Source organism: Gadus macrocephalus, chromosome 21 (assembly GCF_031168955.1).
Source record: "Gadus macrocephalus chromosome 21, ASM3116895v1".
Lineage (NCBI taxonomy): Eukaryota > Metazoa > Chordata > Actinopteri > Gadiformes > Gadidae > Gadus > Gadus macrocephalus.
In genome coordinates this window covers 11569649-11588658 of record NC_082402.1, presented here as the reverse complement: position 1 = coordinate 11588658, position 19010 = coordinate 11569649, and the positions used below count along the sequence as shown (strand labels likewise).

At 47.3% G+C, this 19010-nt stretch overlaps 2 protein-coding genes across 3 annotated transcripts in view; one reads left to right on the top strand and one right to left on the bottom strand.

The window, feature by feature from the left end:
• Positions 1-362: 362 nt before the first annotated feature.
• Positions 363-14450, top strand: cdc40 (cell division cycle 40 homolog (S. cerevisiae)). 2 transcript variants are annotated; one of them, XM_060042319.1, is made up of 15 exons: positions 364-578; positions 924-1010; positions 1103-1232; positions 1339-1425; positions 1899-2038; positions 2217-2313; positions 2524-2663; positions 3351-3425; positions 4070-4115; positions 6397-6498; positions 7287-7402; positions 8099-8232; positions 10974-11050; positions 12667-12811; positions 13814-14450. In XM_060042319.1, exons 1-15 carry the CDS (start codon positions 396-398, stop codon positions 13989-13991), a joined length of 1737 nt encoding a protein of 578 aa, XP_059898302.1. In that variant the 5' UTR covers positions 364-395; the 3' UTR covers positions 13992-14450. The 2 variants fall into 2 exon arrangements, with proteins under 2 accessions (XP_059898303.1, XP_059898302.1); XM_060042320.1 differs by lacking the exons at positions 12667-12811; positions 13814-14450 and adding an exon at positions 11142-12660 and having other exon boundaries at positions 363-578.
• mettl24 (methyltransferase like 24) overlaps positions 14224-19010 on the bottom strand; it is a 33330-nt gene continuing 28543 nt past the window's right edge. The window contains exon 5 of the mRNA XM_060042322.1: positions 14224-15797. Within this exon, the coding sequence (XP_059898305.1) occupies positions 15480-15797 (318 nt within the window). The 3' untranslated portion in view covers positions 14224-15479. The remainder of the gene's footprint in view (positions 15798-19010) is intronic.

Below are 19010 nucleotides of genomic sequence, written 5' to 3'. Positions count from 1 at the left end.
ATGCCCAGCAGAAAACGTGCGCGTAGGCTTGATTGGCTGGTTACCTCCACCCACACTCGGCCGTCTAAATAAATATGCTAAATAAAAACTTACTTTATAAACGTTAATTGTTCCAATGAATTTCCATATTTGTATCTCCAAACTGGACATTTTTTCTAAATAAAATCCGCTGTTCATCAATACTTCGTGACAGTTGGATAATCGCGCAGTCTTTCATGTCTGCCTCAGTATATTGTTTATTCTACATATATATCTACAATATTACCATAACACCTCATTCAAGCGAAATCTTTAGCTCGTATTATTTATTATATAAACCCCTCGTCAGGGCGATCTGTTTTCTTTTTCAGCGGAAGTACCGCCCCCTTGCTTCCGATGAAGCCACAACATCCAAGATGTCTTCTGCCATAGAGTCCCTCGTTTCTTACCGCAGCGACTCAGATTCCGAAAATGAATCCGATTCTAGTTCCAGAAATGATATTAATGATCCGGACGCCACCGCACATCTAAAACCGTTACCATCCGGGCCGACCATGACCCTGGCTGTCCTAAACGCAGCCCCGGAGGTGGCTGTGAAGGTAAGCTTAGCGGCTAGCACTAGCTAGCGCTTGCGTTACGCACAACGCTAACTTGCCGCGCTTAGGTTTTCAAAGTGAAGCATCGCAAACTAATGTAAAACATTCATTTTTTATGATGGAAGATATTGCCATCTTGGCAGCACACGGATACGATGTTTAAGGTCCCCGTGGCAAAGGTTTGATTTCCTCTTCCGACTGTTAGGATACTAGAGGGATAAGAGAGTGGTTCCCCTTAACTGGAACTTGAGTTAACCAGGCCTCGCTGGTGCCTTTTTTGCCTTAAAGAACAACCACTTATCACATCAAAAGCTCGACTACCGTTGATTACTCTTTTCTTAATTGTAGGAGTCTGTAGAGACCGGACAACACCTGGATCCTGCGTTGAAGGAGGTCACTTTCAACCCTACGTTTGAAACACTGTTTGCACCAGAGGTATGTTTGCGTTTATTTAGAAATCCCATGGAAACGTTTAAACTGTGAAAATCGTGCTTCAAGGTTGGTTGTACCTCTTCTTTTATATTTAGTTTGGGCCAATCAACCCCTTCAAAAGCCAGCAGATGGCCGCCCCAAGGAATATGTTGTCTGGCTATGCAGAGCCCGCCCACCTCAACGATTTCATGTTCGAACAGCAAAGGAGAACGTTTTCCACCTTTGGTAAGCGGTTTTATGTTATTTGTAAGTCATTTATTGATGATGTTGGACACGTGTAAATGTATGTGCTCATGTATTAATTGTCGATTTACTTTGACTCCACTCACAGGCTATGCACTGGACCCCTCTGTGGGCACGGCTGAAGTGACTAACTCCTCCTATATCGGGGCAGTGGATGAGGCGGAGAAGAATAAAGGTAAACGACTCGAACCACTGCTTGATCCTTAAAGCTGGTATCAATTAATATCCAATTAATGAGGGTCTGAGGGCATTTGAGTTCAGATCAGGGTGAATGGGGCCTTTTAACTTTATTTCGCTTTATAATTGTTTGAACCAAACGTGATGCTGGAGTTGGAGATCTGTGATTTTGTAGTACATACGTTAACTGAAAAACTGGTTACGTTAAAGTCTCAAAGCAAGTACTGCTTAGGCTGGCCACAGCAGAAATGCATTCCCGAAATCTTCATCCACTTGCGCAAAACAGATTACTTCAGTAGAATATCTAATGAAATAGGAAGCAAGCAAGGCATAACCCTGCTATAACAGTTAAGAACTGCTTGTCTCTGCCATGATGCTCTCTTGGTTTGCTAAGTATCATTATTGGAAATAGCCAGTCTAATCTACATATGTACAATCATTTGAGGTTGGTTGTGTGTCTTCTTCCCCCAGGGATAACAGTGTTCGAGGCTGCTGCAAAGACAGGAGATAAAAGGAAGAAGGTTAAAGGAGGAGAGGCAGGCGAGATAGAAACCTTCCTCGGGCCATGGGCAAAATACGCAGACGAGAAAGATGGGGCCAAACCATCAGAGGTAATATAATTCATCCATTTTGAAATGGCATGTGTATTTTTTACATTCAGTTTGTTCAGTTTAGAACCAGTTGCTCAATTAGAAAACTACTGCAAATGTTTTTCTGACAATCTGAACCATAGATGGAAAGCGTTTATATATATTTTTTTAAACTTCTTAACTGTTCTAATTATAACAGGAGATGCAGAAGGAGCTGGATGAGATCACGGCCAAGCGGCAGAAGAAGGGGCGCAACGAGGAAGAGGCCCCAGCAGAGGAGAAGACTGTTCTCCATGGTAACTTGGCCCCCCCGAAACATTATTCTGCTTCTTTCCGGACATGGCCGTACGGACGTACCGCTTTAGACCCGTCAACTGTTCCTGATTTTATTGATTTAAGATCGGAAATCTTGTGGTTTTAATACTTTGTCTAAAAAGTATATATATTCTTTAAATGAAAAAGCTTCAGCTGATGTATTTCTCTCTGTGCGGCGACTCCGTTTCCAGTCAAGGACATGTACGACTACCAAGGTCGCTCCTACCTCCACGTCCCCCAGGACGTGGGCATCAACCTGCGCACGGCAGATGTGCCGGACAAGTGTTACCTGCCCAAGAAACAGATCCACGTCTGGACCGGACACACCAAGGTTAGTGGGGGCGCCTATGTGGGAACACAGGCAGGTATTGCCTCCTACTTCTCCAACTTGGAGTTAAGTAGGTCACAAGCCGCTCAAAGAGCACAGTGACGTAGAGCGGGAGGGGCCTATAATGATGTATAGGAGTTGGGCTTTTGGGCCTCGTTCTGGATGTAACATGGAACCACATTGGGAAAGATTTTCTGGCACCGAGTGGTATTCAGAGAGTTGGTGAGTAGTGGCTAGATGCCTTCACAGCAGTGGCTGTGTGAGAAGTTTCTATAAAAACGTTTGTTAAACATTTACAGTTTACATTTCGGGAAGACCTTGTGTGTTGAATCTGTGTGTCACAAGTGTGCTACCCTTTTAGAGTCCATACAGTGCATTTTGGGTTGGAACTGAGGAATAATTATTTAATAAAGAGTATATAATAATTTTCCAAGAGTTCTTGGTGAAGATAATGCATGCGATTGGGACCATCGCAAATGCATTGTTCAACCGTTTCTTGGTTGTAGCCCTGTGTACATTTGAAAGGCAAGATTAAAGTAATATATAATGAGTCTTTTTTTTTTGTTAATCAGAGCAGTCAAATAAGGTGACTTGAACATTCACTTAAGAAAATGTAGGTTAACTTTTTGGATATGAAACATTAAACCAAATTCAATACAATATTCTTTGTGTGTTGTTTTTCTCCTTTAGGGTGTCAGCGCTATTCGTCTATTCCCTGCCTCTGGTCATCTGCTTCTCTCCGCTTCCATGGACTGTAAAATCAAGGTACGAATCAACATTCATTATTTAAACTCAATACGATCAGCTTTCCTGTTTGTGCACAATATTGTGCCACCTATCCGGGGCCTAACCTCTTCCTCCAGCATCATACGTAGGGCCCCACGGCATGCTCTCTTGATAGAAACAAAGAACACGAATGTAATAATAATAATAATTGATCCGTTTTCTTTATAGCGCTTTTCTAAATACTCAAAGACGCTTTACAAATAAGAAATGAATCCATACAGACAGTCAAACAAAAGGGGAAAAAATAAACAACACCACAACAATAGGCTACACATTGAGAGAGCGGGAGAGAGTGGAAGATGGCGGAGGGTGACTTGTCAAATGTTGGTAGGTGGTCCTGAAGAAATAGGTTTTAAGTTAACTTTTGATTGAGCAGAGTGTATCAGAGTTTCGGATGGCCAGAGGGAGGGTAATGCACTCTAGATCTGTCTCATTGGAGCAGGCAACATCTTTAAGGTTAAGCGCTGAACACATTAATAACAAAAACGATCTAGAACAGACTTTCCTAGTCTAACCTCGCGGCAGTCTTTTCTGTAGCGATACAGGGATGAGGATTATTAAAAACCTGGATGCAAAGCATTGGCTGCAGGCTCATTGTTCACATCTCCTCCTCCTGCCCACAGCTATGGGAGGTGTACAACGAGAGGCGGTGCATACGGACGTTTATCGGTGAGTAATCAGAAGCCTGTTGCCTGCGCTGATCCTATTGATGTCTGGTGTGCCTGTCTTTTTTTTTTCACCTCGGCCTCATTGCCGATGCATAATGAGCACGGCGTTGCATCCGTCCTCCGACGCGTTGATCTGTCGGCTCTTCCACGGTTGCCGCCTCAAAACGATCCGTGGAGGTTCTTGTTGATCTTCACTATGACCGGGAAACGATAAAGAAAATACTGGGAATGGCATGGCTGTGAAAACGCCGCGTTATATGGACATGAACATATCTCAGCAGCCAGACGTGCTGACACCTAGCATGCCGGAGATCTGAAACGCAGCCTTAACCCTTTGGGAAATATCTGCAGCGTGCGACAGAGTGTGAGCTCAGCATTAAAGCAACGCTAATGACACCTCTGTCGTGTGTGTGTGTGTGTGTGTGTGTGTGTGTGTGTGTGTGTGTGTGTGTGTGTGTGTGTGTGTGTGTGTGTGTGTGTGTGTGTGTGTGTGTGTGTGTGTGTGTGTGTGTGTGTGTGTGTGTGTGTGTGTGTGTGTGCGCGCCTGTATCTGTTATTTACATGCATTTGTGTGTGCGCGCGCGCGCCTGTATCTGTTATTTACATGCATTTGTGTGTGCGCGCGCGCGCCTGTATCTGTTATTTACATGCATTTGTGTGTGCGTGTATTGTAGCGGGGATGTGTAAGCCGTTCCGCAGTACATTCTCTCCCAAGGACGGCGCGCTGTCAGAATGGAGACGGTTAGCCCACAGCTAACAGCTTTTTTTCTGGTTTTGTTTTTTAGGGAGGGGAGCATGAATAATTCCCACACCCATAGGGGTGATAGGGAGGGGGGGGGGGGGGCACAAGCAGAGGGCACCAGGGAAAGTGGGAGGGAGAAAGGGAGCAGGAGAGAAGAAAATAACTGTGTTAGGAAGAGGGGAGAAGGGGGTCTATAGGCTGAAGAGGCAGCCCCACCGTGGCACTCCTAAGTAGGTTTCTATCAAACATCTGTTCATCAGTGAGAATTTGAACGTTGTAAAAGTATTTGACTAAATTCTCAGTGCCATCCACCGAATCGGGTTCCTCCCATACTCTCAGACAACCCTCCTGCTGCTGTACAGCATCGTGTTATATTACCGGTTCATTTTCTTTTGTTGTTTGGTTGCACTAAACTCATTTCATTCTACAAGATAGGATAAGGATGCTTTTTTTTTTCGCATTTTTGCCTCATTGAAAGGCAGCATTTAATTGAATGCCTAATGGCAATGTCTGTGCAGCGCAGTATGTGAACGCATGGCTGTGTTCTCCTGCATCACAGTCGCGGTCTGGGACTCACCGAGCAAAGAAAGACGGAATAAAAGGCTGTATTTACAGAGTAGAGGCCAAAGCTGCCGATGTGCATGAACAAGCATTCCTATTACCATTATTTTTTTCTGCTTCTTTAAGAACACAGGTGGCTGCATGATGCTATGTAATCGATTTTGCATGCACCCTGGTTTTACTTAAGTGTGTGTGATCGCATGTGTGCAATTCTAAGGAGGGTGAGAGGCGGTGGTAGTAGCAAGTGAGACAGGTTGGATCACAGTGGCCGAGGCATCAAGGCGGTCTCCTGCGTTGGGGTTAGTTACTGACCCCCCTTTTGGGGGGTCCAGCTGCAGGGCGTGTCCAGATCAGGGAGGCCAGTTAGCCTCAGCTCTGTCCGGTTATCGCCGTGGCGACCGCAGAGCCACGATAAAAGGCAGCTTTAAGAAGCCAGAGCCTTCGAGGGGCAGTGAGCCCAGAGGGAAGGTGTGTTTTTCTGCGTGTGTGTGTGTGTGTGTGTATGGCGCTCCTTGTCCAAGTGTAGGGTGAGCAATTGGTAGGAACCACCCAGAGCTTGATTTTATTTTTTTTCGTATTTTTTCGTATCCAACTGAAAAAATCAGACCCATCCCTTCAGGCCTCTAAAGCCACTTCCCCAGAACATACCACTAGCTTTAGCGATAGGTTTGCCTAGTCCTGTGGAAGACTCCGGTCATTAGCAGTAAGTGCACACAGCTAGACCGACAGGCAGGCCATCCAATAATTTCATTGAGGCCAGGAGAAAAGATTAGACAGGCTTTTTCCAGGCCTTTGACACCAACATATACCAGATTTTTGGGGGGATTTGTTGATGGGATCTTAATTGTCGTTGCCCTGCCAAATGAAGAGAGCTTTTGGATTGGAGGAGATTGGATGATGAGGTCCTCGTATGACTTGGTGGCTTTTGGTGGAAAGATCTGTAATGTTTATTGGTTTTGTGTTTTTAAATCCCCATTAGGTCACAGTAAGGCGGTACGAGACATTTGCTACAACAACGATGGGACTAAGTTCATGAGCGCTGCCTACGACCGCTACCTAAAGCTCTGGGACACAGAAACAGGTAGGTCCCCACCGTTCATCTAGTATTTAGGTTTAGGCGTCTCCTGTTCCGATCATCCAAAACAAACGATGGCTCTGAAATCCCTGTTTTTCCATGTGGTCTAAATAGCATACACTGGTCTCGAGCATCAAAGCCTTAATTGTCGCATGACATAAAACATGGAAGTATGTATGTGATAAGCAGCAGCAGGGATGCCAGCTAATAGGCTTTGTTAATTTGTCGGGAAATGTGGTCTAAATGTATATAATTCTGTTGCGCTACGCATAAAATCACAACTAGAATATCCATGGTATGGAAGTAGTTCACGTCCCCGGTACTGGATACTAGCAGATGGATTGAACTGTTGTAATTGTCACTCAGTGAGAAGCCCCTCCTCCACCCTTAATTAGCATAGTCAAACCATTTGTGTTTGGCCTGGTTATCTCATGTCCATGTTATCCACGTATGCCCAGTGTTTATCTAGCCGAGACATGGTGTTGTGTCCTTACTGGACATCCATTTTGTTTCCCTCAATCTTGGTCCTTGAGATGTGCCTCTCCAGCAGGGGGCAGTAGAGAGCTTAATGTGCCACTTGTTGCTGGCAGCATCAACTACAGGCATGCCACTTAATATCTGTGGCAGGTGAACCCTTGCTCTTTAAAGACAGCGCTTGGCTTTGACTCACCGCTCAAACGACTCGAGTGCAGCTTCAGTTTGTTTGCGCTGTTTCTTCTTTCTGTTGTCAAAAGCCCTGTGGATTGTTTGTTCTGGAGCTCCGATCTCTCAATGCGCTTGCCCCCCTGCCACAGGCCAGTGCATCTCGCGCTTCACCAACAGGAAGGTGCCGTACTGCGTCAAGTTCAACCCGGATGAGGACAAACAGAATCTCTTCGTGGCCGGCATGTCAGATAAGAAGATTGTGCAGGTAAAGGCTTTTGCTTATTTCCTATCCGTTTTCCATTTCGTTCATTTTATCTGTGACGCCTCGTGGATCACTGACAAATTCAGCAAAGCCAGATGAAAGCACACACAGCCTTCGACTAGGAACACACGACCACCTTTCTTCCCCCAGGACTATAAGATACGGTCCTTCCTCTCACTGTGTGTGTGTGTGTGTCTCGACGGGTCTAGGGCAAAATTATTAATCACTGCATTGTTTTTGTATCTCAGGGGAAAAGCAGATCTATCATCAAAATGGCAAATCCATATCTAGTCTATTACACAAGTGAACCCCTCTGGGGCCTTATTCAGATGAGATGTAATCAGGAGATTGGGGAGGCTTGCGGTGAGGATTTATCGACAGCTAGGTCGTTCTGGTCAAAATACGTAAACAAAACGTTGGAGTTGAATATCGTCTGTTGCTGTTTAAACACTGAGACCAGGATTGCAGTTTTATCATTCTGCTCTATAATACGGAGAAACGGCTAGGATTTCAGACAAGGAATCGCCGTCACGGTTGCAATCTGGGGATCATCAATAAAAAGGGATGACTCAGGCACTCGGATGAGAAACCCGTCTCATTATTATTTGTATCAGAAGTACCCGATTTCTTTCTTTTGGTCTCGCTTTGATTTTGCATTACTTTACGCTCTCTCTCTCTCTCTCTCTCTCTCTCTCCCAGTGGGACATCAGGACGGGCGAGGTGGTGCAGGAGTACGACCGCCACCTGGGCGCCGTCAACACCATCACCTTCGTGGACGAGAACCGACGCTTCGTCAGCACATCGGACGACAAGAGTCTCCGCGTGTGGGAGTGGTGAGTGTGTTTATCGGTCGGAATATCGTGTCTTAGCATGAACGCCGCCTGTGGTTTTAAGAGGAGGAAGACACGGGTCATCAAAGTCTGTTTACATCCCGCAGTGATTTCTGGCAATGTTAAAATCCCTGGGTTAGTCATTGCAGGGCGAGCTGCCTGTGTGCAAGCATTCGACTGTTGCATTGAGTGCGCGGGAGACGTGGACGTCTGTGTTGAAATTGCACACACGTTCGGGCCAGTGTTCTCTGAAACATCAAGGAAAATAGCCTTGGTGGCGCATGAGCGATCGATAACCCAGCCATTGCACCTCTCATGTTAGTGGTCCGTCGGTCGCTTGACTTGGGTTCTCCACGTCCCTACATCGAGTGACACAGGATCAGTCGACAAACCATGCAGGATTTTCTCACGGCTTTCTTCTCTTGAGGCGAGCCCATTGGTTGGCACCGCAGCGTCCTTTACAGGCAGGTCACACGCAGCACGTCCACAAACACCCAGCTGACCTTTGACACGTGCACCACCACCCATCCCTCGCCCTGCCCAGTGTGCTCGTCCAGCCGTGCTGGTGATCTGCTCCCGATTCATGGCCTGCTCTCTCCGTTTGACCCCTGCTCGTGTCCTTGTTCTCGCCCATCATCCACGGTGTGCAATGACGTTGTTCTAGCATTCACCCCGTGTGAGCCCCTCACCTCGGCCCATAAATAATTTGATTAAGTGGAAAGAGCCCCTGCAACACAAAGGCACACATTAAATCACCAGAAGAGGCCGAGGATAGAACAAGTAAAATCAAAGGGCATCTCTTGTTTTTCTATGCAACCGACAACACCACCACCACCAACCAGCCGGGAATTGCTAACACAAATAATGTTACCTTTTATTGGTTTACTGACAATGTAATTGTTCTCTATACGAACGTCATCATTTTGAACCGATGAATCATGTTGAGGGGGGCAGCTCATCAGAAGCAGCGAGACCACCGCATAAATATGCCGGGAGGTTCCCATGGCGATAAACAAACCTCTGCTGTGAGAGCAGCATGAGGCCATAACCAGAGTCCTTGATGTCTGGAATAGGAGTAGAGGAAGGCAGTATATAAGGATCTTTTTCTCATTACTTTGGAATGAGCCGACTTATATCTAAATGGGGAGTGAGTCCTCTTCCAAGGAGGCCGTCATTCTGCCCTGCCATAAAAAGTAGCATTTCTACATAACATTTTACGTCGTGTTAGGTTTGTTTTTACTGCCTGACCAATACTTTTTATACCGCTTTTGGGGCCGACGGAGATGCCGATATTGGGGAGTAAAGGTTTACCGACATCGATATATCGACCGATATTCCAAATATAGATATATTGGCCTTTATTTGAGAAATATCTTGGGGTTGGGGGCAGCTCCTTGGGATTTGCTGCTTTCCCCTCCAGCAATGCTTCGGACCACAGCAGCAAACAGCCCACCAATAATCTAGCTGGCAGTAGTTTTTAGTTACGTTGTAAATAACGTGTAGAAACGTCAATGAGCGATGTTGTGCATGCAATGCGCCAACCGTCTTTACGGTTATACTATGTATCCAAGTAGCCTTACCCTCCCTCGGATGCGGACATCCAAATGAACCGCTGGCCAGATGGAGCTCCACACTGCCACACGCACAACGTGGCGTTATATATATAAGTGGCCTAGAAGCTTATCCCTCTCTAGGACATGCCTAATATAGCCTAGGAGGATGAGCTTATGCTCCATCCTTGCCCCCAAATATTCAATGTATTTAGAGGATTCTATTATAACAGAGTTCCACTTTTTAATCCCAGTGTAAAAGTAGTGTAGCCAATGGAAGTTTGTGAGGGAGGGAGAAGTGGGTGTGCATCGTTTCCCTGGTTGAGAACTAAAAGTAGGCTAGCACTCTTCATCTGGACACCCTTATAATATCCAAATCAACCTATGTACAAAGATAGATTATAGATTGTGAGTGGTGAAACTCATTTTTTCGCAGGCTAGAGCCTTCAAATCTGAGATTGGTGGGATAAAATTAAGTGGGTTTTTTTTCCCCCAGAATAACTGATATCTACTGGCACCTTGCACAATACAGACCCGTACAGGTGACCGCAGGGCAAAGTGCAGCCTTGAAGGGCGATGCCATCCATGCACCAAGTCCTTTAGCCACCTCTGTACTTCTTCATGCATCACGATGATGTTCTGGACACCCGAACAACGACCTTGAAGACCCTGTCGACCTTGTAGCCCCTTTGACCTGCTTCACATTCTAAAAACAGGTGGCTCGCATTCGATGCATCATGTGTGTGTAAACGTCACTTTATATAGTGCCGGGTTATCTTTAGCCAGCCACCGAAGCGTGAGTTCTCTCTCCCGGGACAAAAAAATGGGGAAGAGTTAATGGCCGGAACGGTAACGGGCCAAACACGGGATCAATAAATGATTAGATCCCAGGCATCCTCCGATCCCCTCCAACTTCATCATTTATTAGATGTCACACAGAGGGTACATCCATGGACATAGCTCGGGCGCAATCACAGTCGGTTTTCTGAAACAAGAAGGGGAGGGGGGGGGGAGCTTATGGTGTGTACACGCACACTTTTAAGTGTGTGTATTTATGTGGATGTGCTCTTAAGTTGCCTTGTAAGACGCGGGGCGTTTTTCTCTCGTGTCTCGACTGGTGGTGGGTGGTTATTTGAAAGACCGGGGCAGATTAGCGTTGCTTTTCATTACGTTCTGACTTCTTTTCCTGTGTAGGGACATCCCCGTGGACTTCAAGTACATCGCCGAGCCCAGCATGCACTCCATGCCAGCTGTCACACTCTCTCCCAACGGTAAGTGCTTCTGGCACAGATGGGGAGGGGGTAACGACGTCATTTTTTAAGCAGGGACGGTACGATGAACCCTCGATAAACCTCGTCACAGATACGAGAAGATGATCGAGGCCTCACGTCACTGCGTTCATCTTCCCGGGGAACATTCCCGCATCCATCCCAGAGGGGGATTCCCCTTGGGGAACGTGGTGTGCATAATGCAGCCGGTTCCCGTCGGAGCACCCTCATCCTAAATGTCAACCCAGCACCCCCTTTGCATCAAACCGATTCCCAACATACAGATCCTCACTCATGCGACTTAAATCAAAGTTTTATTTTCAAACTTCTGATATTCTGATAATGACATTTGCAAATGTTGGCCTTTTTTTTTCCTTTTTATATCTGTCGGCGGTTATTCAAATGTCATTCCCTGTACACACACTTCCCCGGCACCCCCTCCATAAAATCTATTTTCCTACACACCCCCTCTCGGAGCACATTCCGAATTTCCCTCGGGTTCCTTTACCAGAAGTGCAGCGATTTGGCGAAGCTGCCTTTTCTGTCTTCTCCGAGGCACACCGTGTCGCCGCGCGGTGACTTTGATGCCAGAGTCGTGCCGGCAGACGCGGCACTCGGCAGAGTGGATTTCCAGTGAGCGATCACTGATCAAAACCTCCTCCACCCCATTTTCCCCAAATTGCCTCCTTCTTATCCTGCTAATGGCCCTGGAGTGAAGTGTAAATGCCTCCTGGGTGCTGTGGGGTGCTGTGAACTGTCTGGATTTTGCGCGGTGCACACACACACCCTTAGCCACCTGTCGTTGCCCGGCCATCTGCGTTCAGCCGTGATCATTGCATATCCGATTTTTAAAACTTCACCGCTCATAGTGATCGGCCATTGGCTCCCTTCGATAAATTCCTTTTATATACGGTTCACTTTAGGGCAATCGTCCATTAAAAACGGATATACGTCTGATGTAGTTACTAGACTACAGGCTGCATGCTTTTTATTGGCGGGACAGAAGAACACAAGAAAGGGGGATGAGAGTATAATGACAAGGCATTAGCCTGATAATCATCCTCAACTTGCTTCTTAATTAATCCTGAATTTCGCAACGTTTAAAAGAAACTGTCAGGGATAGAGGGGAGGGAACCAGGCAAATGTTGTGCAGGTCAGAGTCCAACCTGGGTTAGGACAAGATATATTGCCTAGCCTACATTGTGAGCGCGTTAGTGGGTTGAGCCCTTGAATACCATGTCTAAATATAATCTAAATAGACTACGCTGAAACTCATTTCACAACAATCATACCAGCTGTTGTCGTTCAGTTCTAAAACATTGTTGATTCAGATGAGATGAGGGCATTCACCCCGCAAGGGAAAGTCGGATGGTACCGTGGCCAATAATGTAATGAAGGCCAGACAAAACATGGTGTTATCGTAATGTTTATTTTATACTGGATACTGTTATTGGTAAAAAGCTGTTTCTTTGTCCGACACATTGAGCCCTTGCACTTAAATACTGTGGATACACGAAAAGGACTACAATTGTAGTTCCTCATTGGGTTTTATGCTGTAGTTTGACATCATCCGGGAGGATCCTTAAACCTCCGCCGTCTCTCCCTCTCTCCTCCTCCAGGTAAATGGCTGGCGTGCCAGTCCATGGACAATCAGATCCTGATCTTTGGGGCCCAGAACCGCTTCCGCCTGAACAAGAAGAAGATTTTCAAGGGCCACATGGTGGCCGGCTACGCCTGTCAGGTGGACTTCTCCCCCGACATGAGGTGAGGCCGCTCTCTGCTCCGTCAGATGTGGGGATGTGAGACCTCTGTTTGAGTGTGAGGCCTCTGTTTGAATGTGAGACCTCTATTCGAGTGGGAGACCTCTGTTTGAGTGGGAGACCTCTATTCGAGTGGGAGACCTCTATTCGAGTGTGAGACCACTGTTCGAGTGTGCGACCTCTGTTTGAGTGTGAGACCAGCTTGTGGACTGGTCCAAAAACGGAACATTCACCAGTGATCGTCATCTTGTCGCAACGGAAAGGTCTAGTTGAGGTAAAGTTATGAACCTGCCTGAGAGTGACGAACTAAAAAGTGCCATCAGAGCAGTCGGGACAGTCGTAAAGGTTTTAGGAAGGAGGACTCATTAGTGCGACGGAGGTTGTCAAACGTTGTCCAAATGCACGTCACTCACGCCTCAGGAAGGGAGCCCAGCTTACAGAAAACGACCTCTCTGGCAAAGGGTTTTCAGACAGACGGAGCAGACTTCAAAGATGGAGAATTTCCCCATTTTTTTAATTCTTTGCATGAACTGAAAAAGGTTATTAAGGGTTTACCAACCTTGAAAAATAGAAAAAAATGTATTAAGAGTGACAGTCCATGCTAAACAGGGAAGGCATTTTCAGATCGTATCCCAAGCAGTCTAATAAAATGACATGTATCCTGTCGTGGTGTTGCCAATGCAGAGAGCTTAATGCTGCAGCCCCATGTCATGCCCGCAGTTGGCCCATATCCGCCCCTGCAATGGTTCTACCACACATTTGTCTTAGTCGTCAAGTCGAACCCGAGCCGTTGATCTCAACGGATGACATGCTGAAACTCGGGGGAGCCAACTAGGCCAGCCAGACACCCTAAATTTAGGACAAGGCCCAATTATCCTTATCGCTCCATGCCTACCTCACCCACGTACATATCGGCAGGTAACCAACTGCTCCCCTCTGTAACCACGGCAACACGACTACAGTCACTCAAGTTCTAACCCAGTTCTCTGCCATCCCCCCCCCGCAGTTATGTGGTGTCAGGGGACGCGGACGGCAAGCTGAACATCTGGGACTGGAAGACCACCAAGCTCTACCACCGGATCAAGGCCCACGACAAGGTGTGCATCAGCGCCCTGTGGCACCCGCACGAGACCTCCAAGGTCATCACCTGCGGCTGGGACGGCCTGATCAAACTCTGGGACTAGAGGAGCAGCGGAGACCCCCGAGGTCCCCCCCCGTGTGTGTGTGTGTGTGTGTGAACGCCAGCCGCAGAGGTGCGAGCTCTAACGAGGACCCCGTGAATACGTGTGTGAAAGCCGTCCCCATCAGTGCGCGTGTGAACACGGATCCCGTCAGTGCAGGTGTGAACGCGGTCCCCGTGAGGATGGGTGTGAACGAACGCTGCTGCCCCCCCTAGTTTTTCTCTTTCCAGGAGAAGAGGGGACAGCAGGCAGAAGCAGGGCTGGTATCCAGTCTGATCATAGAAGTGTATTTTTGTATCGCGTCGTGTTCATGCTTCTTATTAAACACACAGCGTCTACATTAAAATTATGAACTGATTTCGCTTTTATTTGCCGATGTACTCTACTGTTTAATGGAAGATGTAATACTTTTTTTTTGTATGTGTTCCTGGACATTGGTTATAATAAACATTTTGTACAGTTTATTGGCCTCCAATTCGTTTGTGGCTATTTCTTCCTCTTAACCATGAAAGCTGCTTAATAGCCTTCCCAAAGAAAATAAAGAAAAAACCCTTTTCGTTCTCTTTGAACTGCTGTAAATTATTAGCATAACAATGATAATGGACTGGGAAATTATTCCTACGTTGTCAATCTAGTGGAGTATTTTCTAATAAATTCTGGTGACTCATGTTCTGCAATGACAGAGATTATAGATCACAAGGCCTGGCAGAGAGAGAGAGAGGGCAGATGGAATGGTGCAACTGCTTATTGGCAGCCAAAGTGACATTTCCTATTGGGTAACCAAAATGTATGATAAGCGTAGTCATCATTGAAGTACATTTTTCTGTCAGTCTTTTATTTTCTCTTTGTATAGCTGCTACAGCAGCGCAGCGTTCTATTCCAGCTCCCACTAATTTCTTGGAAGAACAATAAAAGTCAAAGCAGCCCTCACAGTATTGACAACATGCTCTCATCCGGTCTGTTCTCACTGCAAAAGGCGGTCCCAGATCTTTCCTCAATTCGGATATCTATGTTAACGACATCCTGCACTTGATAGCGCTACAGGAACCGTTCAGGTACCTCCATTACCCGGTCCGTGTTCCGTGCAGTTTATACTGACAGCCCTCAACCACCTTAACGTGATGACAAACAAATACGGCTCCTTTTCTTTCTGGGCACAAAGCCTGCTGGTGTGGTCTCGATGCCTGCTTGGTGGTGCTGCGTTCAGCCCACACACCGTCTAGGACTGTTGCTGTGGTTGGTTGCAGGTGAGCCGATGCAGTCAAGGGAATGAATACGAACAAGGGAGTACGACACCGCTGAGGTCATTGCAGGCCCATAGACATATAGGAGAAGGTGGGATGGGAATCGCTGCAAGACTTAAACCTCATGGGTGAGTAAGACTCGGGTTAATATCTGGAGAAACCTTTTATCTCACTTTACTTTTTCCCTTTTGTCCTCTGGAGTACCTCCAACTTCCAACAAACAACGTGTGTTTTGGCTCAGTATTCCTCACGGTTTCCACTGGGTGTTCACGAAGCCCAGGGTGTAAGTGCTGCTGGCGTTCAGCACGTTCTTGTGCAGGAAGACGTGCGGCTTGGCCGGGTCGCTGTGGCAACGGAAGAGGCGGAAGCTGGCCCGGTGCAGCTCCTGGAGCAGGCTGAACCAGTAGCGCACCACGGCAGGGTCGTGGCCGCCCACCTCGAAGCCCGCCCAGTGGAGGTGGACCTCCAGCAGCAGCTGGCCCACCTGGTCCAGGACGCCCTCCAGGACCAGGTTCTCCAGGATCTTCCACTCGGCGCTCTCCATGTCCGCCTTCAGCACGTCCACCTGTCGGGGGGGGGGGGGGGGGGGGGGGGAGAGAGAGAGAGAGAGAGAGAGAGAGAGAGGGAGAGAGTGAGAGAGAGAGAGAGAGAGAGAGAGGGAGGGAGAGAGAGAGAGAGAGAGAGGGGGAGAGAGAGAGGCTGTGGATTGGTGTCAGGAGAATCCTTCTGCGTCGGAAAGTCGAATGCCAAAATTAAAAACAAAAATTTAGTCGACGGTGGAGAAGGAAATTGTTGCCGATTCATCCATTTTTGATGCATCCACGCGTTGCGTTTACTGAACACTGCAGTTACAGCAGATAGCTTCAGTAATGAGCAACACTTTCAGATAAAAAGCGGTATCCTTGCATCCAAAGTGATAAAACACACGCGGGAAACATACAGATCCCCCGAGTGTGTAAGTACCCGGAATTGTGTAGGTTAATAAAAACAAGCTGGCTGAACCGTCCAACGCTAGCTAAGTGTAGAGAGCAAGACGGTCTATTAGAGACCCCTGTGAGGAGGCCGGGGCTCCAGCTGGTTCCTCAGCAGGCAGCTCGTCTAGGGCCTGTGCTCAGCGGGCCTCGGGCGTGGCCTGCCCTTTAGATCTGCCGGCATGCACTCGGAACGTTATCCCTCCTTGGCTTCCGTGCATTAAGTGCACTGGCTTTAAGTGGCTCCTCAGCGGAAGCATTTGAGACGCGTTTTAGACGAGGATGGTGTTCAGCGTTCCTTTTTCAGCGGGCGAGACGACAGCAAAACGACAACGAAAGTGAAGGCTGTAGCATGAAGGACAATAGTGTTTGTGTTGTACTGATCAGTCTCATGGCACGTGTCCTTCAGAAAAGGAGGCCGTTTCTGAATGCTCACATTTATCCCCATTAGGAGAAGAAAATGCGTCTCCAATATCAAAGGCGCCACCAAAATCCCTCTGCTCATTTGCACGACAACACAAAACGAAAACTCTTGAGAAACGGGCATCCCTAAGAGATTTGTTCCTACCCTTCTTGGATCTGTTAGTCCCTATGGGCCCAACCCCCCCCCCCCCCCCCCCCCCACCACCTCCACCACCAGCAAGGATGGACCCTTAATTGGCCAGACACCTCAAAATGGAAAGTAGATGTGCCATCGTCAAGAAACCGGCTGTGAAGAGTGTTTGCTGTGTCCGTGTTCCTTTCAATGTGTGTGTGTGTGTGTGTGTGTCTGTCTGTGTCTGTGTGTGTGTATGTTTGACTGCATGCATCTGTATCTATGTACGTGTGTTGTTTGCATACATGTTATTTCCGATTTGTTCAAGCGTTCATTCCTGCAGTGTGTGTGTGTGTGTGTGTGTGTGTGTGTGTGTGTGTGTGTGTGTGTGTGTGTGTGTGTGTGTGTGTGTGTGTTGGAAGGTTTATTTGGATCAACCAGCTACCCTAGCCTTATCCTGTATGACACGTGTCAGGCCCCTACCTCGTTGACAGAGGACTTGACATAAATTGCCTTTATGGCTCAATGATCTCCGATCCAACGTCACCGCTCTCCTTTGCAGAAGTGGTGAGGCTGACAGGCTCAGCCTGGTGTGAATGAAGTGCTCTAACTTTGCTACTGAGACGGCTGCAGTTCATCACCGTGTGTAGTCTTCCATGTAAAGTATTCCTGAGATGCATGCTTCGAGAGGGCACACGGTGTAAAGGGGTTTCTAGGATGCCAGTTTGACGTTGATCATCCCTTTGAACGGTAAGGGGTGATCAGCGTCAGCCACGGCTGGCAAGGACCTTATCTGTCACTTTATAGAACAATGCTCGTTGTTGTTTGTTGTGAATGAAACACATCTGCACTACAGCCCTCCACGTTTTTCTCAAGCTGTTGCCTATATTTTCCACTGGTCTGAACTGATTGATTGCGCTGTGGCTATGGTGACTCCCAGCCAAAAGGTACTGCGTACAATCCCCCATATCTGCAGCCTCACCTGTTAGGTCCCCCTGAGCAAGATGCCTCGTCCTCACCTGACCCGAATGACGTGTATCCTATCCCACTGTGAGACGCTTTGGATAAAAAATATGATTTCAAATGTCCACATTCCTTCTCTTTAATGGCTTGTATCTTGAGTGGCTTTTAGTGGAAGCATCGCTGTAATAGCAAAAGGTTGTCCATTTTAAATGGTGGGTTGGCACTGTCTCATTACTTAGGATACATGCAATCAATTCATAGCTCATTTAGATGCTTAATCTGTGGTTTTTGTGGAGTCCTTGAGAGATAAACACACATCGTATTAATTGCACTCAGCCAGACGCCAGGGTTCCTGGCACCACATTCATAAAGCGATTAGAAAACCGACCATATTTTTCTTTAATTGCGCATAAATGCATATTGCAGCAGTGAAAACAAACCGCATTAAGTGCTCCTTAGTGTCTGATACACCAGACATTGTAGGGTAGTGTGAGCTTTAATTAGGAAGCAGCTGCAAGGGGACAGGTGGAACACTCCCCGAGAGAGCTACTGATTGTAATAAACAATATTGAATTACGCATATTTACGACACCCTCGACACAAGTGTTTATTGGTTGTAATTCTTCCGTTGTCTATTCAGTACATCAGCGTTTGATAGTAAACACTCTTCCCGGTGTGAAGGTTTATCTCCCCATACTCGACCACTACTTTCCTCACCCCCGCCAATTTCGCTTCAAGCACTGGGAAAGAAGCCATCTGCAAGCTTTTCATTCATAACCCAAAAGGCATAAAAACGCAGATGCATATTCCGTTTTTTGTTATTTTATAGTGCATTGATTTCCTGCCTGCTCCTTTTATCCTCCTCCCACAGAGGAGGGGGGGGGGTGTGGGAGGCGGGGGAGTCACCGGGGGACTGGGAACCACAGCAGCCAAATGTACCACCAGCGGGAGAATGTGTAGCGCAATTAGAAGCTGTTTGCACAGGCGGACGGGTCCGTGCATGGAAAGCAGGTGGGTCCGCTGACTTAGGCAAACACAGATCGATATTCCTGTCCTGCTCCTCACACGCATGCGCGCAGGTCTTTCTTCATGTCTCCGTTCAAACACGTTTTTTTACCCTCATTTCCTCCCCAGATTGTCTGCATGAATATTAACGCAGCGGTTGGCAGGTTGGTATTTGCTTCTGTATTCATCATTACCCTGGGAGTAGAAACGAACCAGCCAGGGCTTATGAGTGGTGCACTTACAGCACACGCCATGCCAATCACCGAGCCCGCGTGCGCCGCTCAAGAGGCCCGTCGCAAATGTT